At 51.9% G+C, this 23,992-nt stretch overlaps 1 protein-coding gene across 1 annotated transcript; it reads left to right on the top strand.

The window, feature by feature from the left end:
* The first annotated feature begins 885 nt into the window (after positions 1 to 885).
* Positions 886 to 22,905, top strand: CTSH (cathepsin H). The gene is made up of 12 exons (XM_069559292.1): positions 886 to 1,283; positions 5,628 to 5,659; positions 6,306 to 6,411; positions 7,665 to 7,735; positions 8,384 to 8,488; positions 10,875 to 10,961; positions 11,733 to 11,788; positions 13,694 to 13,775; positions 15,215 to 15,283; positions 19,654 to 19,760; positions 21,624 to 21,749; positions 22,463 to 22,905. The coding sequence occupies exons 1-12, from the start codon at positions 1,193 to 1,195 to the stop codon at positions 22,536 to 22,538; spliced, it is 1,008 nt and encodes a 335-aa protein (XP_069415393.1). The 5' UTR covers positions 886 to 1,192; the 3' UTR covers positions 22,539 to 22,905.
* The last annotated feature ends 1,087 nt before the right edge of the window (positions 22,906 to 23,992 follow it).

The raw sequence follows: 23,992 nt of genomic DNA, 5'->3' as shown, positions 1-23,992 counted from the left end.
TGCAGATTCAATGTCCACCCAGCGGCACTGAGCGACCACCGTGAGGCCCTGTAAGTGCAAATTCGCAAGCTGTACCCATACAGGTCAAATCCAGGAATCTGCTCCCCTGGGGGGCTCCGCACAGGCAGAGTCAGGCAGAGATGGAGGTTTCCTCCTGTCTGAGGGAGGGAGAGGGCTCAGGTCTGATGGACCAGTGCCAGCAGGATCTGACACACCAAATGCCTAGGACTCCAGAAGAGCAGAGTGAGCAATCGTGGTACTGGGAAGCACACTTACTGGGAACGTTAGCATTAATTCTTGGAGCCTCAGTTTCCCCATCTGTAAAAAGGAAGAGCAACAACCTGCCCCTTGGCAAGGTGATGATGTAAGTGAACAACTCGGCCCCACTGGGTGCTTGACAGGTTACTGCAGGCAGGTCTAACTGCCCTCTCCTCTCCCTTGAAGCAATCCCTGAGCACACTGCCTTAGTTGAAAATGTTCCCTGTTCTATTTATCTCACACCCGGACTCTTACACATCCTATTCTTTTTTTCTTTTTTTTCTTTCAGATTTGCAAAATAGAGAAAATGGCCCTACAGCTGCTAATATGACTCTCTCGACAGAAAGACTAAAACTCCTTGGGGGAGGTGCTTGCAAGGATGGAACAACGTCATAAAAACAGCGATCTAACTGCTCTAGTTTGAGTTCATCCCAAGTCTGAAGGGCCCATCAGGGTAAGGTGAATAATGAGGGTGGGAGATGGGAGCCCTGGCGTCAGGAGAGGTCGGGATATGGGGAATCTGGGCTGAGGACAGGCACCACCCTGGCCCATCCGGCCAGGTCTGGCAGATAAGCAGATGGGCAGGACTCCTGCAGACTGAGTGGTCCAACTCGCCTTTCCTTGCAGAGAAGGGGAGTGGTCCCCGGAGGAGAGGTGAAAGATGAGAAGAGGGTAAGAAGGAGGCGACTGAGACCGAGGGAAGTCGAAGGCCACCGTCTTTCAGCCGCAAGGGCTCCCCGGGTTGTTTTGCTGCCTCCACCTCTTCCCCCTCCTCCTCCCCCGCTTCGTCTCCTCCTCCAATCCCCCTCCCTCCCCTTCCCCTCGCCCCGCCCGCCGCCCGGCCCCGCCCCTCCTGCTGTCCCGTGCACATTTTGGCCGCCTGCCCCGCAGCCCTGCAAGCCAGTGCGCCGGCCGAGCCGTCACAGCCGCCGCGATGTGGGCCGTCCTGCCGCTGCTCTGCGCGGGAGCCTGGCTCCTGGGCGCCCCCGCTTGCGGCGCCGCCGAACTGGCCGTGAACTCTTTAGGTACGGGGACTCCGGGGACGGGGACGGGGCGCTCCCGGAGAGGAGCCGGCAGGTCGGAGACTCTGGAGAACTTGGGCTGGTCCGGACTCCGCGCTTGGGAGGAGCCGGGCAGCCCACGTCACAGGCCCGAGGCCCTGGGGCTCTGCGGATCGGGACCGGAGTCCAGGAAGGGTAGCCTGTGTGATGGTGTGGGGTGTGGGCTAGAGAAGGGGGAGGTTTGGAGGGTGAGGGTCTTGCGGGACCCGAGGAGCGGATGGATAGGTGCCCGGGGGTCCCCCTTGCTCAGGGGCGCTGACAGGAAACGCCCCAGCGGCCCCTTCTGCTCTCCACCCCGTACCTGGAGACTGAGAGGGCCCGGATCTCCCCCTGCCAGAGGCTAGCAGGGACTTCCCAGCATTTTCTGGTAGCTGCCAGGAACTGGGCACAGGGGACGTCCCCAGGGGTGCCTTGAGAGCCTGTGAATGGGTTGGACCTGCCCTTTCAAGGAGTGACTGTGCGGAGCCACAGCAGATTTAGCCCCTGAAAACTGAGGCTGTTTGTTCCAAGGACCCAGGGTATAAGGTCAAGCCCCAGGGCTCCCCTGTACGCCCCAGGTCTTCCACTCAGGAAGCTGAGTGGTCCAGCTTCCTGCTGCTCTTACCCTAGTTCTCTTGCTGCAAATCCAGCCACCTACCCAAGCTAAAGGCTGTCCCGAAGGTCCTCCTGCCTTGCCCCCTGCCCACCACCCTCAGCCTCAACCCACCGCCCACAGGCTCTGACCTCCCAAGCCCACCTGCCTCCTCACCCTGAGGACAAAGAATTGTAGCCAAAGAGTAGCCTGGGGATAGGACAAAGATCCCTGAGGAGGAATCTTTTCCACTAGAATCTTGCCTCATTCCTCCCGACCCAATGATACAAAGAAGCCCCCCAGTCTTGCAGACCTGGGACTACGCCCAGCTCAGCTCAGTCCCAACCTGAAGAAACCCAGCTGCCCGCCAGCCAGGGCCGTGTGGCCTGCGTGGGGGAGGAGGGCTGGTGCTGGAAGCTGTTCTTCCAGAGTACGGTTTGGCATGCTTCTCCTGTGAATGGCCAGATAGTAAATACTTTAGGCTGTTTGTGGACCACACAGTCTCCGTATCAGCTACTTAATTCTGTGCTGAAAGCAGCCAAAGGTGGTATGTAAATGAATGAGCCAGTTGTGCTCCCAGAAACTTTTATTTAGACACACTGAAGTTTGAATTCAAATGATTTTAAAGTGCTACACAATGTGGTTTTCAAAAAAACATTTTTAAACATGAACATTCTTAGCTCGTGGGCCATACAAAAACAAATGGCAAGTCAGAGTTTGTTAACCCCTGTTCTAGATAGTACCATGTGCTCCCCGAAACAGCACATAAAGAAAGGATGTGTGCTTCCTTCCAAAAGTCACAATGGACTGAAATGGGTCTGAGATTAGTGTGCAAGGGTCACCAGATGTCCTTCTGGCCCCACCCCAAGATCACCTCTGGCTTTTTCTCCCTCTGACCTCCAACGAATGAGAAGTAGCGCTGGATTTTCACGCCTGCTTGTAGCTTTTGAAACCTCTGCAGGCAAACATTGGTCAGTTGTCCTAAACTCCATCTGCCTCAAGCCCTGGTCCTACGCTGAGATCTGTCTTCCTCTAAAGCCATCAGGCTTCCCTGGTGGCTCAGATGGTAAAGAGTCTGCTTGCTAATACAAGAGACCTGGATTTGATCCCTAGGTTGGGAAGATCCCCTGGAGAAGGGAATGGCAACCTACTCCAGTATTCTTGCCTGGGAAATCCATGGACACAGGAGCCTGGCAGGCTGCAGTGCGTGGGGTCGCAAAGAGTCAGACACAACTGAGCAACTTTCACTTCACTTTTTCACTTCTGAAGCCATCAGCTATAATGGCTAACCAAGATTTGCAGTCCTCCAATGGCAACCCACTCCAGCACTCTTGCCTGGAAAATCCCATGGACGGAGGAGCCTAGTGGGCTGTAGTCCATGGGGTCACTAAGAGTCGGACACGACTGAGTGACTTCACTTTTCACTTTCATGCATTGGAGAAGGAAATGGCAACCCACTCCAGTATTCTTGCCTGGAGAATCCCAGGGATGGGGGAGCCTGGCGGGCTGCCGTCTATTGGGTTGCACAGAGTCGGACACGACTAAAACGACTTAGCAGCAGCAGCAGCAAACCGCACACAGGGGATATCCTGGAGAAATGTGCATTTCTTTCTCAGGAAAAATGGCTGTCACTTGGTTTCTGGAATAGATCTATGACCCACAAGGGGAGAGCTAAATTCCATACAACTGTGATCTTCCAGCTGCAGGGTGTGGATTGGTGGCACACGTGTGTGGTCAGTTGTGTCCAATTCTTTGTGACCCCATGGATGATAGCCCGCCTGGCTCCTCTGTCCATGGGATTCTCCAGGCAAGAATACCAGAGTGGGCTGCCATTTCCTCCTCCAAGGGATCTTTCTGACCCAGGGATCAAGCCTGTGTCTCCTGCATTGGCAGACGGATTCTTTCCCACTGCACTACCTGGGAAGCCCGTGGACCAGTGGAGGAACACAGGAAAGTACCAAGTGATACCAGTACAGACAGTAAATCCATTTCCACACCCTTTACTTCCAAGGGTCCTAGAGACAATGTTTAGCAATAGAGTGCCATGTGATGTGGGGGTGTACAAAGGAGTATGAGGAATTGCGTGACTTTGCTCCAAAACTAGCCTTCTGTTCCCAGAAGCAATAAGCAATCCTGCTTATCTGAGCAGAATTTCTCAGCCCTTTCAAAGGGCTGAGACAAAGATCAGAATTAATGCTAACCCATTCAGAAAAACAGGTAATAATCACTCATGAATATATAAATCCATGAGGAGAGCATTAATTAAGTTTAATTTACCTCATTAAGAGATGCCTCTCCAATGCAAGTTTACTTTTTATGTTTAACAATTGCTTTTCATTAGGTATAATATATTTGACATGTTTTTAATCAGTTGGAGTCTTAATAATGATGATGACTTAATCCAGAATGAACTTTTATAATATCCAGAGGTATATGGGTCACCAGGAGTAACAGTAATTTAAATTTATACTTTCCATGCTTGTCATTGCATAAAAGGATACTAGAGCAATGAAGTATAAACAGATACTCCCTGGGACTTCCACTGTGGTCTAGTGGTTAAGACTCTGCACTTCCAATGCAGGGGGCATGGGTTTGATTCCTGGTCAAGGAACTAGGTCCTACATGCCCTGCAATGTGGCCCCCCAAAATAAATTAAACAGATGCTCCCTTAGGATAAAATTCTGTGAGATGTGGATGGAGATGGGGGTTCAAGGAGAAAAAGAAACCATATGAACTATTCAGCTCTTATAGAAGGGCTTGTTCATGTTATTGATGGTGGGTATCACATCGTGATGGTATATGGAATTCTTTGGCTAGCATCCTTTGAAGATGATGGAACAGTCGTATTTTTAAATGTCATTAATTGCAATAAACTGGTGTACATCCTTTGCAGCTATTTAAATTTGAAATGCAGTTTTACATTTAAAAATGTACAAGGGTGGATATAGTAAGAGTCTACAAACAACTAGGCAGCCCGTTTTTGTAAATAAAGTTTTATTGAAACAGTCACACCCCTTCATTTTCACATGTGAGGGTAGAGTTGAGTAGTTGTAACAGACTGTAGAGATTGCAAAGTCTAGAATATTTATCATCTGTCCCTTTTTTAAAAATTGCTGACACGGTATATAAGGGTTTTTAAAGTATTTATTTGTGTTATCATGAATAACAAGCTCTCTGTTAAATTCAATACTTTTTTAAAATTTTATGTATTTATTTTTGGCCTCTCCATGCAGCATGTGGGGTTAGTTCCCCAATCAGGGATCAAACCCCCTGCACTGGAACTACAGTGTTAACCACTGGATCAATAGGGAAGTCCTGGCATTTAGGTTTTTAAATTAACTTCTTAAAATATGACACAGAAGAGGACACAAATCATTAAATATGCATTTCAGTGAACTTTCATCATCTAAGCATACTCCTGAAACTGGCACACAGATGAAGCCACAGAACATTACCAGCACCCCAGAAGCCCGCTTTGACTCCTCACTAAGTATTACCATTATCCTGATTTTTAATACTGTAGGTTAATGGCATGTACTTTTTCAAAATTAATTTGGAGCACAAAAGCAGTAAGAATTTAGTTCCTTTTCAAATTCTGTATTGTATACCACCATTTTTGGTGCTTTAAGTTTAACCCAGTTCATTAAAATGCAAATCAGTTCTCTTGTGCCCCGCTTGGCTATAGACATGACCACAAGGCACCCAGACTTAATTTTTTTTTTTTTTCCTCTTTGCAGAGAAGTTTCACTTTCAGTCATGGATGGTGCAGGTCAGTCTCCAACTTCTTCTTTCTGAAGTTTCTCACTTCACTGTTTCCTGTTATCAGAACAAACTGTCCTAGATTTGAGACGATGAATGAGGAATTTCCAGCTCCCCTCCCCTGTGTTTTTCCCACAAGGGGATGAGTCAAACACTGCAAAAAGATTTCGTTAAGTGAGTTCCTTCCAAACAGTGGTCTGGTCCCCAGTGGTGAAGTTGGCTAGCAGCCTTGGAAACCTTCAGATTCATTTACATTTTTTGTATTCAAATCACATTGTGTAACTGGCTACAAAGTCAATTGAAAAACACTGGTGTGCATATTTTTGAAAAATGTTGATTTCTGCCATGAACTTGACCTAGTGCCAGTTGTAGCATCCAGGGCTGACCTAAACGTGACAGGCCTTCTCCGTCTCTTGACTGACTCTACGGCAGCTGCATAGCCTTTGTTCTGGCCACAGGCCCCTGGAGGCAGGGGGGTTCCTATATAAACTTCCCCATGCTCTGCAGAGACCCAGGGCAGTATCCCACCTCTAATACAGTTTTGGCCTGAGAATCATGGCAGGAAGAAAACCTCCATTCCTCCTCTTAGAAGACAAAACCGTTACCCTCTGGTGAGCAGCGTCCTGTTTCCGTGACTTATTGCTAACGTGTTTCAGCATCAAAAGAAATACAGCTCAGAGGAGTACCACCACAGGCTGCAGGTGTTTGCCAGCAACTTGAGGGAGATCAACGCCCACAACGCCAGGAACCACACATTTAAAAGTACGTCGGGACACCTTGCCTCCAGGCCGCTCATCCCTGGGAGAAGGGAGCAGCTCAGATCTGGAAAGAAATGAATGATTACAGGGTCCACTGGGCTTGGGAGCGGGGCAGGGGGAGAGCAGCCACCAAGGCTCTGAAGCTAGGCTGGGCCAACCTCACGTTCCAGCTCTGCTATTGTTCTCTGAGATTCAAGGGGTTGTAACTTTAGGGTGTCCCTCCGAAGGGTTGTGGTGTTCCTGCCTTCTGAGGGTCCAGCCCAGATGCTGAGCCCCTGGGCTGCCGAGGGGAGCAGTGCTTCTGGACTCACGAGCAGCTCCTTAGGACATCTGCCTTCAGTCTGGGTTCGTTTCACTAGAAACACTCGCTACATACACTGAGGACTCAGAAGTGACGGCACTGTCGACTAAGTGAGTAACATGGGCAGAAGCGTGAAGTGGAAGGAAACCTCAGTTTGACCCTCATTTCTGCCCAATATTGGCTGTGTCAACCCTGGGGGGCATTGACAGCTCTGAAGTTTCACTTGACTGTCCAGTGGAGATCATAAGGCTCCCCCCGCCAGACTATGAAGACTGAAGGAGGTAACAGGTGGCAGGCACTTGGCGCAGGTGTGGTGGTTCTGTACCCGGACATCCACCAGACCTACTAACGGGGAATCTAAAAAATGAGTGCCCAGGCGCACTACATCCGCATCTCTGGGGTGCAGCCCAGACACTGGTACTGTTGCAAAGTTCCCCAAGGAATTTCGAAGCACAGTCAGGGTGACCTTGGTGTAGTAAATTATAGTTGACCCTTGAACAGTGTGGGGTCAGAGGCACCAACTGTCTGCACAGTTGAGAATCTGAGTATAGCTGATTGTCTGCCCTCCATATATGCATTTCCTCCATATGTGTACTTTCTCTGTATCCACGGTTCTGCATCCCGTGATTACACCAACCCGGGATCATGTTGCACTGTAGTATTCACTATTGGAAAAAAATCCACGTATAAGTGGATCTGCCCAGTTCAAACCACGTTGTTCAAAGGTCAACTATACCTCAGTAAAAAGTAAATTTAAAATTTTGTTTTAAAACAGTTCAACTGTGTCCATTCCGTTTAAAAATTCAAAGAAGCGAAGTTGAGGGCCTGTAAATAGGACACGAGGGAATGTGAGATTTCATTATTTTTTCTGTTTCTTTATTAGTGATCTACTGAACACCTCTGTTTTGTTTTGTTTTTTCTTTGACTGTTTCCTCTTCTGCCTTCTCTTTTTTCAGTGGGACTGAATCAATTTTCAGACATGAGCTTTGCCGAATTAAAACACAAGTATCTTTGGTCAGAGCCTCAGGTGGGTATTATTCACTGGGACCAAATCTGAGTCTTTTCTGTTTGGCTTTTTTTTTTTTTTTCTGCTGCGCTGGGTCTTTGTTTGCTGATAGGACTGTCTTAAGTTGCAGTGAGTGGGTTGAGTGGGTGCTACTCTCTGGCTGTGGTTCACAGCCTTCTTGCAGTGGCTTCTCTTGTTGCAGGCTCTAAGGTACGCGGGCTTCAGTAGTTGTGGCACTTGGGCTTAGTTGCTCCAGAGCATGTGGGATCTTCCTGGAACAGGGATCAAACCTGGGTTCCCTGCATTAGCAGGCAGATTCTTGACCACTGGATCACCAGAGAAGTCCCAGCAAATAATATTTTAGCATAAGTAATATCCAAAGTATTGCATGGGATGTACACTACAACCTTTTCATCATTGATCTAAAATTCAACTTTAACTGGGTGAACTGTATTTTTATTTGCTAAATCTGCCCTCCCTGTCCTAACTGCCCCAACCTGAGCCCCCCAAAGGACCCGTCATTTAGCATTTGGAACTAATAGAGTACAATAGGATGGTTCAGACAACCATAATCTTTCTCATTCTCCTGTGGTGACTATTTTAATTACATACTTTTCCATCAGAAATGTGGGTTTTTTCCCCTGAAAAACTTGTAATTTGTCATTTCAGAATTGCTCAGCCACCAAAAGTAACTACCTTCGAGGTACTGGTCCCTACCCACCCTCCATGGACTGGCGAGAAAAAGGAAATTTTGTCACACCAGTGAAAAATCAGGTATGCATGATGGTCCCCAGTTTTTCCTCCAAAACAACAACATTCTCAGACAGTATGCTAGGAAGAAAAACTCAAGAGAATCCCAAAACACAAAGAGTAATACGCCCAACTCCATTCATTATCTTTCCAGCTGCCTTCCTCCAAAAGGCCAGGAGGTCATTGTTTTTATGGATGTAGTTCCTCTCTGGGCTGAAGTGTACCCCTTCCCTCCTGCCACACTGCCCTGTCTAAAGCTCCCCGCTGGCCCTAGGTCTCTCCTACAATCACCCTAAACATCTGTGCCTTTCTGTAACTGGATACAGGACCCCATTCCTACACGTCTTTTCTTCCTGTCCTCCATCCACTCCACAAGGCACCAGGCCCAGCCCCTCCCTGGCCCTCTGCCTCCCTCAAGGGAGCTGCAAGAGGTCAAGGAGCGCAGCTTTGCAGACGTGCTCTGAAGAGCACCTCGTGCAGAACATTGCGTGCCAGGCAAGGAAGGTGGTGGCCGGTCCCTGCACTGAGGGCTAAGGACGAGCGGCTGGCTGGAGGGCCCCACACACTGCTGGGAGCCTGGGCCCTGCTGTCCCCGGAAGCGACAGTGCAGTGGCCGTCTTCAGAAGCATCCCCACCCCTTGCTCCCAGGAAACACAGGGTGAAGGTTCCCCTCCTGGTAGCACTTGGCTTTCCGCTGAAACTCGCCATGAGAAACATTTTCTCCTTTTCCTGAAATCCACATGACGCAGCCATGATGCCCCCAGGCTCACTGGATTCCTAGAGCCTGCCTAGTGAACTAGATGGTTCAGCCAGAACCCAGAAGCCAAAACGAGCCTCCGCTCCAGCAGAGGGGTAGGGTGAAGTCAGTCCCCTCCCCTAAGACCCCAAGGTGGCTTTTAACCATCTGAGAATCCCAGGACAGTTCAAAGCCCAACAAGTATTCAATGTGGAAGCCTGAACCCACTCACCCTCTGGGCAAGAAGAAAGCAGAGGTCTGCCAAGGATGTTCTGGGTCCTCTTGTTAGCTAGCTATTTGGCAGGAGAGAGACCCCTGAGCAGAGGGGCTGGAACAAGGTGGTCACTCCTGTGGGTGTATATGGGCTCTCACGATAGCCACCATATGGTTACAGGTCTGACGACAGGATCTGACATTAGCACAGCAGCCTCAAGGGCTGAAGGTGCAAACCAAGCAGGTCTCTGCTCAAGGCCTGCTCTGTCTCTTTCCTCAGTGGCCAAGCCCACCTTCTTGACCAGAGATACTCTGATCAGGCCCTCCCCTCCTGCTGCCAAGGGAAGGATTTGAGAAGAGACTGGGGATAGGGGGAGAGTGAAGGCTCTTTCCAGGAGACAAGTGAGGAGTAGACAAGAACAGTGAGGAAAGGATCTGAGGAGACGTTTCAGAAGTAGTCTATGGATGGTTGAGCCAACAAAGGGTGGAAAAGAGACAAAGATGGGGATGAGAGAAAGATGCTAACAGCAGCTGGTGTTACTGAACCCGTGGGGTAACTGCATGACTGGCAGGATCTTATCTGTGCTTCTGACAGTTCTGTGGGGCAAGCATGGTGGTTCCTGTTGTACACGTGATGAAACTGGGGGATGAGGAGACACCCCTTGGCCAGCTCACATGGTGGGTGGAGGCAGGACTGTGATCTGAAGTGGGCAGGCAGGCTCCAGCACCCGACACCTGGCCCCAGTGAGGTGTCAGGAGACTGGTCAGTGGCCGTGATCATGGTAGAGGACGGGGAGATGGATGGCTGGGGCAGGACACCCAGGGTCTATGGTGTCTGGGGTGTATACAGGTGGGGTCCTCTGGGAGGCAGGTAGTCTGGGTCTGGGCAGAGGTCAGGGCTGAAGTGGGGTCTGGGAAGTTGTTAGTTTGACAGGACTGTGGGTGATATTGGAGGGGGAAGGGTGAGAGAGAAGGTTCTGGAAATAGGACTTTGGTGAGTCCTTCTGTTGAGAGCAGTGGGAAGAAGAGAAGCCAGCAGGAGATTCAGAAGTAGAGGGACTTCCCAGGCAGTCCAGTGGTTAAGACTCAACTTCCACTGCAGAGGGCGTGGGTCGATGCCTGCTTGGGGAATTAAGATCCCCTGTGCCTCGTGGTGCAGCAAGGAAAGAAAAAAAGTAGGAGGACATGTAGAAGAGCACAGAATGGAATCGGGAGTTCCTCCAGCCCTGGAAGCACAGTGGGGGTTGGTCAGTGAGGGGCCGGATGGGGAGTGCACAGCTGCTGCCCCCCCTTTTTTACAAGCCTCAGTCTTCTCATCTGTAACATGGGGAGAAGGATGCCAGCCACTTGGGGCTTGTGAGGATCAGCACGGACAGATGTGAGTTGGGGCTTGGTCCACTGAGGTTCTCAGGAGCCTGAGGGGCCCAGGTTCTGACTCCGCTTCTCCACTCTGGCCTCCAGGGCAGCTGCGGCAGTTGCTGGACCTTCTCCACCACCGGGGCCCTGGAGTCTGCTGTCGCTATAGCAACAGGGAAGTTGCCCTTCCTGGTGAGTGACCAGCCACGAGGCGGGGTGGGATGTGGGGTAGTGTGGGGTCAGGGTCTCCTCCTGCAGGGGTCACAGCTTGGCTCCGAGCCCTGACTTGGGGCAGGCCAGGCCTTCAGGCTTCTTCAGGGCATTAGAAGACTGGCCATGTCAGCTGGGCTTTGTGTCCCAGCCTTATGGATATTTGGCATGCAGACCTTCCCTGACGGTTTGGAAGGACTGAGGCTCATTCCTGAGTGGGTCTGGGTGTCCCTCGGTCTGGGAACCCAGGGCCTTCAGGTAGCAGAGCCTGCCTGGGAGGCAGTCTTGTAGGAGCTGCACCCCCTCCCAGGCTGGTCGTCTTCCTGCAGGGGAGAGCAGGGACCCCCAGAGCCCCCAGAGCAAGGGGTGACTGTCGGACCATGGCATCCTGCATAGGGAAGCGGGGGAAGAGAGGACTAAACTGGCAAGGGCCACCAGGGCCCAGAAGTAGGGAAGGCCTATCCCCTCCCTCCCACATGCCACCATGGGGCCCACCTACGTGCACCCTTCCGGCCCCTCCTCACCCTCTCACATGCCGGCTTGGCTGCCAGGTCATCACTGAGCTCTTCCCCAAAAGGCGCTGGCTCTGGGCTGGCCCCTCGGACGCAGAGATGGACCTTGCCCTGGGGGAGTATAACCTGATCCTCCTGACCCAGAGCTGGTGGGGCCACAGGTGTGGTCGGCTCAGGGGCCCCTGAGCTGGGGGCTCTCCTGGTGAACACCTAGCTCACCAGGTATGTGTTCCTTCTCCAGGCTGAGCAGCAACTGGTGGACTGCGCCCAGAACTTCAACAACCATGGCTGCCAAGGGTACGTCCCAGACCGGGGTAGGGAGGCCTGGAGCCCCTTCTCATTTCCCGGGGTTACTTCTGTTGGGTCTAGGATGGGCCGAGACTCTGTCCTGGGTGGGAGCAAAATTGGCCCCGCTTAAAGAGGAGGATGGTCACCCCGCATACCCGAGGTCCATCGGCTGGAGTGGGCGGACCTGTAAGCCAGGCCCAGGCCTGTCTGCTCCCAGAACCGGTCCTCCTTCCCTGTTGTCACCTGGCTGTCACCCCTCAGCGCATTTGGCCTCATCCGCCACCCGGGCCTCTGGGTGAGTGGCCAAAAGAACTCACAGAATGAGAAGCACATCGTCCTGCAGAAGCAAGGTTCACACACAGGTGTCCGGTTGGCTGTCTGCGAATTCTCTAGGGCAGCAGTCCCCAGCCTTTTTGGCACCAGGAGCTGGTTTCATGGAAGACAATTTTCCCATGGACTGGGGGTGTGTGGGGGGGCAGAGATGGAGTGGGGATGGTTTCAGGATGATTCAAGTACAGTACATTTACTGTGCTTTTATTTCTGATCTAATATTGATGATGACAGGAGGTACTGGTCTGTGGCCGAGAGACTGGGATCCCCTACTCTAAAGCTTTGGCTGCCCCAGCTTGGCAGGCTGTGTGAAGGAGCTTTTCTATAGATGAGGTGCCACGTTCAGGCGGAAACACTGTATTTTGCCGGGCCTGCTCTCCTGGCCCATTTATTTGTTTATTGAGGTCTAGTTGAACTACAGTGTTGTGTTAATTACTGCCGTAAAGCAAAGTGACTCAGTTATACACGTCATTGTTGTTCAGTCGGTGAGTCGTGTCCGACTCTTTGCAACCCCATAGTTATACACATATTAAAAAGCAGAGACATCACTTTGCTGACAAAGGTCCGTATAGCCAAAGCTATAGTTTTCCAGTAGTCATGTACCAGTGTGAGAGTGGGACCATAAAGAAGCCTTAGCACCAAAGAATTGATGCCTTTGAACTGTGGTGCTGGGGAAGACTCTTGAGAGTTCCTTGGACAGCAAGGCAATCAAAGCAGTCAATCCTAAAGGAAATCAACCCAAAATACTCATTGGAAGGACTGATGCTAAAGCTGAAACTCCAATACTCTAGCCACCTGATGCAAAGAGCTGATTCATTGGAAAAAAACACTGATGCTGGAAAAAACGGAAGGCAGGAGGAGAAGAGGGCAGCAGAGGATGAGATGGTTGGATAGCATCATTGACTCAATGGACATGAGTTTGAACTAACTCCGAGAAATAGTGAAGGACAGGGTAGCCTAGCGTGCTGCAATCCATGGGGTCAGAGTCAAATATGACTTAGCGACTGAACAGCGACAGTTATATACACATACATACATTCTTTTTCATATTCTTTTCCATTGTGGTTTATCACAGGATATTGAATATAGTTCCCTGTGTTATACAGCAGGACCTTGTTGTTTATCCATCCTAGATATACCAGTTTGCATCTGCTAACCCCAAACTCCCAGTCTGTCTACCTACCTCCTGGCCTATTCTTCAAACAGGTTGTTAGGGATTGACTCATGGTTCCCAGTGTCTCCAGCCCTCATCTCCTCCTCACGTGCAGTGCTCTAAGACCTTTCCTGTGCACATAGGTATAAAGCCAGGCCCCTCGTGTTCCCCCAGAGCAGGCTCCCAGCCTTACCTCCCGCCCCTTCCCAGCGGCCCAGCCCTCTCCCGGGCGAGTCCTGCTTCAGCGGCAGCCAGCACAGGAGTCTCCTGCAGGGAACCACGCTCAAGCTTGTCCTAGGACTCAGGGCTGAAGTCACTACCACAGCCCCCCAGCCCCGCCAGGGCAGACGTCTGGCATGCCCCAGCCTCCGCAGGCCCTACCTCTATCGGGGCCGGTCCCAGGTGGGCACAGCTGTGTGTGCTTCTTGCAGGGGTCTCCCCAGCCAGGCCTTCGAGTACATCCGGTACAACAAGGGCATCATGGGTGAAGACACCTACCCCTACAGGGGCGAGGTAACTCGGGCAGCCTGGGCTCTGTCTTCTTGGTCTGCAGGGTGCTCCATCTCTGTGCTCCCAGCCTGGGCTCCGTCTTCTTGGTCTGCAGGGCCCCCCAGAGCCCCCTATCTCTTTTCTCCCCACCTGGGCTCCATCTTCTTGGTCGCAGGGCACCCCTGGGCTCCTCCCATCTTTGTTCTCCCCTCCTGGGCTCCATTTTCTTAGTCTGCAGGGCCCCCATTTCTGTTCTTCTCCCAGCTTCAGGACGCACCCCTCCCCTGTACCCTCTTGAGGACTCCTACTCCCTCCTGAATTCTGTGTTGTCTCTTCATGTTCACTCTTTGGCCTCCTCTGTTTGTCTGAGCCCCAGTGCTCAGCTGTCCTGGGGCCTCTACACCCTGTCCATGGCAGCACCGTCTCTGCTCACGGCCTGGCCCGCACCTCCTGCCGAGGGTGCACCAGAATGCCATCTGTGGCTTCTACACTCCGTGTCCATGCAGACAGTGCTCCTGAGCCCAGGGCCTCCCTTGCTGTCACCTCAGCCCCGCCTGTGCACGGCTGGGCACCCTGACTTTCCCCCAAACCCAGGACTCTCCTCCGATGTTGCCCCTCCCAGCCATGGGAGGCACCACCTTTTCCAAAAACCTCTTGGCTACTTGTGTCCCTTTCTCAGGGCAATCCCCCTGCCCAGACCCTCCCCCTACAGAGACCTTCTTGCTTCTGCTCCTTGGTCTGTCCTGTGTCCCTTCCCCCACTCAGCCCTTGGTCCCCCTTCATCCTAGATCTCTGAGGGTGGTCTGTCCTGGGCCACCCTCCCCCAGGGGCTGCCAGAGTGGCCTCTCAGACCAAGCTCTGAGTACACTCAGTTCAGAATTCTTCAGAGGCTCCCCAGGGCTTGCAAGATAAACTCCAGACTCTCCGGCCTGCCTTCCAAGTCCCTCTGCCCGAATCTGTCTGCCCAGTCTTGTCTTTGACTTAACTCTCCCCTTGGAAACCTTCCGCTCCCGCCCAACCGCTTGCTGCTTCCTAAACTTCAGGTCCTGTGTTGTCATCCTGACTGTCTCTCCATCTCAGAGGGGCTTGCTCTTCCCTGCACGTGTCCTGCCTCTTGTTGGTCATCTTCCCTGGACTGAGACTGGCCCTCCCTCCCCTGCCATGCAGGCTCTTACTGGGTTCCTTTTCTCAGCAAGCCTCCTTGGACTGGGTCAGGCCCCGTCCTCGTGCTCCCACCAGGGGCTACTTGAGCCCACCTCTGCCAAAGCCAGCATGGTCTCCTCCCACTGAACTGTAACATCCTCAGGGACAAGGATGCCTCTGATTCTCTCCTAAGTGATCCCCCTCACCCAAGTCCTGGTACCTGTAGCTTTTGCTTTATCAATGTTATCAAATTGCTCGGGGTGGCGAGGGCAGGGTAAGCATCCCCAACCTGTATCCCATGACCTTTGCCCCCTGAACAGGATGGTGACTGCAAGTACCAGCCCAGTAAGGCCATTGCTTTTGTCAAGGATGTAGCCAACATCACACTGGTGAGTACCAACCCTTCTCTGCAATGGGGAACACGTTTTGATCAGGAGGCAGCCTCCACTGCCATCGGATGGCCAAGGGTTATGGCATGGCAGCCTTTCTGGGCAGCACATCCCTTTGACTGAAAAGGTTTTGATTATTAATGAATGTCAGTCACCACGATGGCAGCAGGGTGTAAGATGGAAGGGATAGAGCAGGGGTCAGCGGTCAGGTGCTCTGGTCCTGGCCCAAGTCTGCACAAGTGTTCATTCTTTCTTGTTTTTAATTTTTGGCTGCACTGGGTCTTCATTGCTGCACACTGGCTTTCTCTAGTTGCAGTGTGTGGGATTCTCGTTGCAGTGGCTTCTCTTATTGCAGAGCATGGGCTTCAGCAGTTGCAACATGTGGACTCAGCAGTTGTGGTGCTCGGGCTTAGTTTTAGTTGCTCCATGGCACTGGGACCATGGATTGAACTTGTATCCCCTGTGTTAGAAGGCGGATTCTTAACTACTGGATGACCAAGGAAGTCCCAATATTAAACACTTAAAATTACAGTCACGCAAAGATTACTTTACTTAACAGTGAAATGATATACATGAATCTGTGGCTATGAGTTTGGCTCACTTTTTTTTTTTCAAATTCGTTTGTTTGGCTGCGCTGCGTCTTCATTGCTGTGCGCGGGCTTTCTCCAGGTTCAGCGAGGGGGGCTACTCTTCGTTGTGGTGCACGGGCTTCTCATTGCAGTGGCTTCTCTTGGTGTGGAGCACAGGCTCTAGGTGCATGAGCTTCAGTAGTTGCAGCACACAAACTCACTAGTTGTGGTGCATTGGGCTTAATTGCTCCATCACATGTGGTATCTTCCTGAACCAGAGATTGAACCCATGTCCCCTGCATTGGCAGGTAGATTAACCACTGGGCCACTAGGGAAGTCCCAACAGTTCAGTTCAGTCGCTCAGTCATGTACGACTCTGCGACCCTATGGACTACAGCACGCCAGGCTTCCCTGTCCATCACCAGCTCCTGGAGCTTGCTTAAACTCATGTCCTTCGAATCAATGATGCCATCCAGCCATCTCATCCTGTTGTCCCCTTCTCCTCCTGCCCTCAATCTTTCCCAGCATCAGGGTCTTTGCCAATGAGTCAATTCTTCACATCAGGTGGCCAAAGTATTGGAGTTTCGGCCTCAGCATCAGTCCTTCCAATGGATATTTAGAGTTGATTTCCTTTAGTATTGACTGGTTTGATCTCCTTGCAGTCCAAGGGACTCTCAAGAGTCTTCTCCAACACCACAGTTCAAAAGCATCAATTCTTCAGCAATCAGTTTTCTTTATAGTCCAACTCTCACATCCCTACATGACTACTAGAAAAACCACAGCTTTGACTAGATGGACCTTTGTTGACAAATTATGTCTCTGGTTTTGAATATGCTGTCCAAATTGGTCATAGCTTTTTTTCCAAAGAGCAAGTGTCTTTTAATTTCATGGCTGTAGTCACCATCTGCGGTGACTTTGGAGTCCAAGAAAATAAAACCTGTCACTCGTTTCCACTGTTTCCCCATCTATTTGCCATGAAGTGATGGGACCAGATGCCATGAGCTTCACTTTCTGAATGTTGAGTTTTAAGCCAGCTTTTTCAGTCTCCTCTTTCACTTTCATCAAGATGCTCTTTAGTTCCTCTTTGCTTTCTGCCATAAGGAGTGTACTAACCACTTAACTTGTGTTATCTCCTTTAGACTCAAGACAATCTTAGGAGATTTTGCCTTCATTATTGCCTTCATTTTATGGATGAAGAAAGGTTCAGAGTGGTTAAGTAACTTGACCAGGGCTGCAGAACTAGAAGTGTAAGCTGGATTGAAACAGAGATCATGGCATTCCAGAACCTTTAATTGGGATGTTTCTGACTATGATACATTTATCTTGAGAAAACAGCCGGTTTCTCTTAGACACACTCACCAGGGGCTGACCCACTCTGGCCCATTTGCTGGGAGAAATATCAATAACCTCAGATATGCAGATGACACCACCCTTATGGCAGAAAGTGAAGAGGAGCTAAAAAGCCTTTTGATGAAAGTGAAACTAAAGAGTGAAAAAGTTGGCTTAAAGCTCAACATTCAGAAAACGAAGATCATGGGATCCGGTCCTATCACTTCATGGGAAATAGATGGGGAAACAGTGTCAGACTTTATTTTGGGGGGCTCCAAAATCACTGCAGATGGTGATTGCAGCCATGAAATTAAAAGACGCTTACTCCTTGGAAGAAAAGTTATGATCAACCTAGATAGTATATTCAAAAGGAGAGACATTACTTTGCCGACTAAGGTCCATCTAGTCAAGGCTATGGTTTTTCCTGTGGTCATGTATGGATGTGAGAGTTGGACTGTGAAGAAGGCTGAGCGCCGAAGAATTGATGCTTTTGAACTGTGGTGTTGGAGAAGACTCTTGAGAGTCCCTTGGACTGCAAGGAGATCAGCCCTGGGATTTCTTTGGAAGGAATGATGCTAAAGCTGAAACTCCAGTACTTTGGCCACCTCATGCGAAGAGCTGACTCATTGGAAAAGACTCTGATGCTGGGAGGGATTGGGGGCAGGAGGAGAAGGGGACGACAGAGGATGAGATGGCTGGATGGCATCACGGACTCGATGGACGTGAGTCTGAGTGAACTCCAGGAGCTGGTGATGGACACGGAGGCCTGGCGTGCTGCGATTTATGGGGTTGCAAAGAGTCGGACACGACTGAGCGACTGAACTGAAGAGGTGCACTGGGGGTCAATCCAATCCCTTTTGCCTGGTGCCCAAGAGAAACTTGTCTGTGACACGTGCAGGCCCTGACGAGCAGGCCAGCATGGGCATCCAGCCCTCCTTGGCCATGGGAATGGCCAGCCCCATGACACCCACCACCTCTTGGTGGGCAGGCCTTCCTGGGCTCACCGGCCCTGACAAGGCCTTTGCTGAGCACAGGGAAGGAAGCAGCTTGCTTTCCAGGCAGTCATTTGCCCTTTGCAGCCAGGTCTCTGCCCCTTCTCCAGGGAGAGAAGACTGAGGAAGGCTGGTGCCCTGACCTCTTCAGCCTGCCCCTCCTTCAGCAGAGCTCTGGCCTCAGCTCTTCCTTGCTTCAACTCCCCAAGGTCTCTAGCCAGGGGAATGGCCTCAGCTCATGGTAACCCAATGGTTCCCAGCACAGATGCTTTAAGAAATCCTCCTGCCTTGGACCCACCCCAGAAATGCTAATGTTATTGTCTGGGGTGCAGCTTGGCCATTGGGATTTTTTTTAAAGCCCCCCAGGTAATTCTAGGGGCTTCCCAGGTAGTGCAGTGGTGAAGAATTCCCCTGCCAGTGGGGGAGACTCGGTTTCAATCCTTGGGTTGGGAAGATCCCCTGGAGGAGGAGGAAATGGTTACCCACAACCAGCATGGGTTACAGTCCATGGGGACGCGACTGAGACAGCACAAGCACAGCTGGTTCCAGCCGCTGCTGTCTGCAGCTCCGCTTCAAAGCTGCAGCCCCTAGGAAGCCCTGGACTTCCTCCCACTGCCCCACCCTGACCCCAAGCTGACGGGGCTGAGTCCTTCTCAGGCATACAGTCCTTTGCCAGGTGTTGTTTCTACCACCATCTGAGCCTTGTCTGCTCACGGACTTCTAACCCTGGTGTTCTACCAAAAACAATGAAAGCTCCTTAGACTAGATTTGTGGGTGCAGGGGTCCTGGGGATGGGAACAGGGGAGTCCCACTCACCTCTGCACCCCCGGGAGACCCTGCCTCACGGGAGGGCCGTGGCATGTGGTTGTGAGTGAGAGTGTGAATGAGTCTCCACTGCACCCTGGGCTCAAAACCAAAGGGTGCAGATTCTCTTGGAGCAAAGCAGGGAGGCCCAGCAAGGTCCAGGGAGGTCATAGGGGAGCCAGGGTTTTGGGGAAGGGGCCATAAGCAAATAGAAAACACAAAGGATCCTGGCCATTCACTCACCAGAGGGCTGTGCTGTGCTTAATCACTGTTGTGTCTGACTCTTTGCAACCATATGGACTATAGCCCACCAGGCTCCTCTGTCCATGGGATTTTCCAGACAAGAGTACTGGTGTGGGTTGCCAATTCCTCCTCCAGGGAATCTTCCCAACTCAGATCAAACCCATGTCTCTTTCATCTCCTGCATTGGCAGGCAGGTTTTTTACCACTGCACCACCTGGCAGGGGACCCCACACCAGCCCCCAGTGTCCAGGGCAGGCTCTGCTTACAAGGAAGGGAAGTTCCCCTTTGGTGGCAGCTTTTTGGTCTAAAACACCTTTCTCTTCCCTCCTCTGTGCCTCTGTTACCTACTTTGGAACAAAGGGCCACATTTCTCGCATGGGGTGGGGAAGTGGCAGAGGCCAGCGTGTCCACGTGTCCGCCCTTCTGTCCACAGAACGACGAGGAGGCGATGGTAGAGGCCGTGGCCCTATACAACCCCGTGAGCTTCGCCTTCGAGGTGACTGCTGACTTTATGATGTACAGAAAGGGCATCTACTCCAGGTGAGCAGGACCCCAGCATCCTCAGGGGAGGAGGGGCAGGTGGGCTTCCCGTGGCCGGGCCCGGGTCTCACTCCGGGTCTGACGATTTCTCCACCCATGCCACGTTTGCTGGCCTATTACATCACCCTGCAGCCCTGAGGGTCAGGATCCCCAGTCCCCGAGTTGGGGAGGAGGAGAGGAGTCACACAGCAGGTCAGGGGCCCCTGTTTGAGCCCAGAGCTCCCCCTCGCTCAGCAGAAGAGCTGCCTCTGGTGGTGAACACCCATATTCAAAGCTGTGAAGATATGAAACAGGGAAGGGAAAACAGCTGCTCCCAGATGCCAGAATCCCGTGCTGAAGGGTCATTGAGTTCTCTGGCGTGGGCTTCCTCTCATCCATTCCTCTTGCCTGTTTTACAATGAGAGTGAGTGCAGCCACTTCTGGTCGCTGCCCAGCACCTCCTCAATGGCCTCGATTGCAGCCTGGCCAGCCCTAAATGCGAGCGTGTTCCAGGACTTTCTCCTCTGCCCTCTTCTCACATATGTCTTGAACTCCACGGCCAACTGTTTGCTGAGTCTCCAGGCCCGCTTCTGCCAGTGGGCCTCTTGAGCAGTAGACCCTGAGAGGCAAGGGCCTCCCCACCACATGAAGCTGGATGGCCGCAGGGACCTCAGATCCTGCCTGTCTCCTCCCCCTTATCAGATACTGCCCCATGATTGCTGCTCAGAAACATGTCCTCTCCTCACCATCACCTCCTTACTGCTTTGTTCCTGTGCCCCGACTAATGGTCCATCCTCCACCTGGAGCCAGTCAGCTTCTGAACACCCTTCTCACCACACCACTTCTGCACACACCCACGCACACCCCATTGTCCCATGTCTTAGCTTGGCTTGGGGAGCCTCTATCATCTGTCCTTCTTTCTCCAAGTTCAAATCCCATCAGAGCCACCCACATCCTCCTTGTTCCACCCTGCCCCTCTGCCCATGGAATTTCCCAGGGAAGAATGCCAGAGCAGGGTGGCATTTTCTACTCCACTGAGCACCCACCTTCCCAGGGAAGCCTCCCTTGCCCCCACACGCTGCCCATTCTGTTCCCACTTGGTCGGGTCCGCTTCCCTGGGCTCTTGTCAGCCCCCTAATTGTCACTGTATAGAACCAGCCTCTTTGCCTGCCTGCTCCCTGCCAAACGGAGCTTCCTAAATCCAGGAGCACAGTTGGGCATGCTGCTGGTATCCCACACCTTGCCCCAGGCCTGACACGTGCCAACAGCTCAGTTACACATCGGTTGAATGATTGCACGGCCACTGCAGCTCGTCTGCTTGAAATTCTCAGAATTTCCTCATGAGAACTAGTTCGCTGTCTTAAATGAGAAGCCTGTATAATTGCCCTAAATACAGGGTAATCGTGAAAATTAAATACAGTGGCACCAAAGCAGTGTCATGTGAAGCTCTAGCCGACAGTGCTGCCCTCAGAAGGCGCAGTCGAGGGCTGCTCCTTCCTTGTAATGTGAGCAGTATTGGAAAGCATCAGGTGTCAGGGCCCAGCCAGCTCCATGCTACATCTCACTCCTTTGGGTCAACAGAACCCAAGGGGCTGACGAGAACACTTCTCCTTCCCTGTGACTACACCAACGTTAACTCACCACCTTCAGTGCCTCCCAGTCCCCGCTCTGGAAAACATTGCTCTAAATCACTTGCTGGGTGTCACTGAATCATGTTATCCTTTCATCCTTTTTTTGGCCACGTGGCATGTGGGAGCTTAGGTTCCCGATCAGCAATCAAACCCACACCCCTTGCGTTGGAAGCACAGCATCTCAACTACTGGACTACCAGAGAAATCCCACCCTTTCCATATTTTCAAGCCTTTATTTATTTTCCTTTTCCAGTACTTCCTGTCATAAGACTCCGGATAAAGTAAACCACGCAGTGCTGGCTGTTGGGTACGGAGAAGAGAAAGGGATACCCTACTGGATCGTGAAGAACTCTTGGGGCCCCCACTGGGGAATGAAGGGGTAAGCAGCTTCTAGGTCCCGAATGCTGAGGGAGGCGTGATTGCCCAGGTCTGGGGGGCCCTCAGTGGGAGGGAGGGTGTGTGTCTCCTCTGCCTCAATGTGGCTTCCGAGAAGGGGCTGCTCAACTGAGCCTGAGCCCAGGCCAGAAAGAGGGGAATTTGAGGCTGTAACCTTCACACCCCTCAAGAACCCTCCAGCAGCCCCTCTCTCATCTCAGACCCCAGATTATAATGACTGTGTATCCAGGCACAGGAGTCCGTTTGGTTCAGTGGGTTCTGTGACCACCGCTAGGAGACAGTCCACAACACAGGGCCCAGCTCTGGGCCATGTCTGGGAGGCCCTGAGGGAGAGAAACCAAAGGAACAAGTTTACGGGTGGTGGACAGCCCCTCCTTCTAGAAGGGGCTGCAGTCAGGTGGCCTGGGGACATATCTCAATGTGACTTTGTGTCTCTCCAAGTCTCAGACTTGATGTCCTCATCTGAGGAGGGGTCCCCAGCATGAGGCCAACTAGGCAAGACTGAGAAGGGGGCCCTCAGGAGATTCTGGAGAGAAGTGAAGCAGGGACAGAATAATGGGAGAGAGTTCATGTGGTGGCCAAGTCGGAGGTTTCCTGGAGACCTGTAAACCCGACGCTACTCTTTTGTGAATAAATGGGAGGGCCTAGCCCCTGGAGTCAGATCTTGGCCAGGGCTCAGCCCCTCCCTCTGCCCAGGTACTTCCTCATCGAGCGCGGGAAGAACATGTGCGGCCTTGCGGCCTGTGCCTCCTTCCCTATCCCCCTGGTGTGAGCCCCAGTGGCAATGACGGGTCAGTGGAGAAAGCGAGGACCAGGCAGTCGGGGGCCCAAGATCCTGCCCTGGAGGACATGTTGGGAGACCACCCCTAACCCGTGGCCCTGCACTTTGTACCTCACCCCCATGCCAAGCCTGGAAACCCAGAAAAAACTGGGAGGTGAATCCCATGGAGCAACAAGCCTGCCCACGTCGTCTGCTGCAGAGGTCACCACCAGCCGCGTGCCTCACACATGGTTTCTCACTGATCAACCCCTTGTGGACAAGGAATATTCTTTCTTCCCAGAAGGGCTGCATTTCACATTGGGGAAAAGCTCCACTCTCTTCTGTGGTCTTTAATAAACCTGCAGTGGGCACCTCCTGAGCCAGGTCTGTGCTGTGGGCTGGGGTCTAGGTCTGTCTCCAGGCCGTCTCCTAAGAGGGAGGCACCCAGGGGTGGCTGGCTCTCTGGCTGGAAGGATGGCATGCAAGGGTGCTGGTGCAGCTGTCTCCCAGGTGGAGGACCCTGGATAAAAGAGCAGATTTTGCTTGATGTTTTGAGCATGTGGGGAGGGAGGAGGAAATACACCAGGCTCTGGCAGAGAGTGACATCAACCCACAGCATCGGTTAGGAAGCCTTACTCTCCACGTGGCTAACCCATGCTCAGCTTCCCGCTCCCAGCTCGCCTGCCCTACCCCTTGGGATGGCCCCTATGTCTCCCTTACCAGCCCCTTCCCCTGACCCTCCTGCCACATCCACCATCCCAATGTGTAGCTGTGGAGCCTCCGGCCCCTGGGGAGCAGGGTCTGCAGCATGAGTTGGTGCTGTTTTTCCTACAGGTCACACTTTCCTAACGAGAAAAGCTTTCCAGACTTCCCTGGCAGTTCAGTGGTTAAGACTGCACTCCCACTGCAGGGTCATGGGTTCAAACCCTGGTGGGGGAACAAAGATCCTACATGCTGCCTGGAGAGCGAAAAAAAAAAAAAAAAAAAGCTTTCGTGTCATTTACAGCAGCTGTATTCATAATTACCCAAATGTCAAAATAACCACATTCATCATCTGACAGAAATGAAGAAAATGTGGTCTATGTGTATGACAGAATGTTGTTCAGACATAAAAGGGAAGGAAGTTCTGATACAGGCTACCACAGGGATAAACTTCAGAAATACTATAGTGTGTCAGTGAAAGACCCCAGGTTGTGTGATTCCATCCACCCACGATGTCCAAAGCTGGTAAATCCACAGAATCAGAAGGCAGACTGGTGACTGCCGACCGCTGGGGAGGAGGACGGAGACACTGCTTATGGGTCTGGGCTTGCTTTTGGGGGCCTTGAAAATATTCTGCAGTTATCGACGGTGGTGGCTTGCACAACCCAGTGAATATACTTAAATGCACTGAGTTTTATACTTTTACAGGGTGAATTTTACAGTATGTGAATTTTTTTTTTTTTTTTTTTTTGCGGCACCAAGTG

Source organism: Ovis canadensis, chromosome 18 (genome assembly GCF_042477335.2).
Source record: "Ovis canadensis isolate MfBH-ARS-UI-01 breed Bighorn chromosome 18, ARS-UI_OviCan_v2, whole genome shotgun sequence".
Classification (NCBI taxonomy): Eukaryota; Metazoa; Chordata; class Mammalia; order Artiodactyla; family Bovidae; genus Ovis; species Ovis canadensis.
This window is presented reverse-complemented; position numbering and strand designations above follow the sequence as displayed.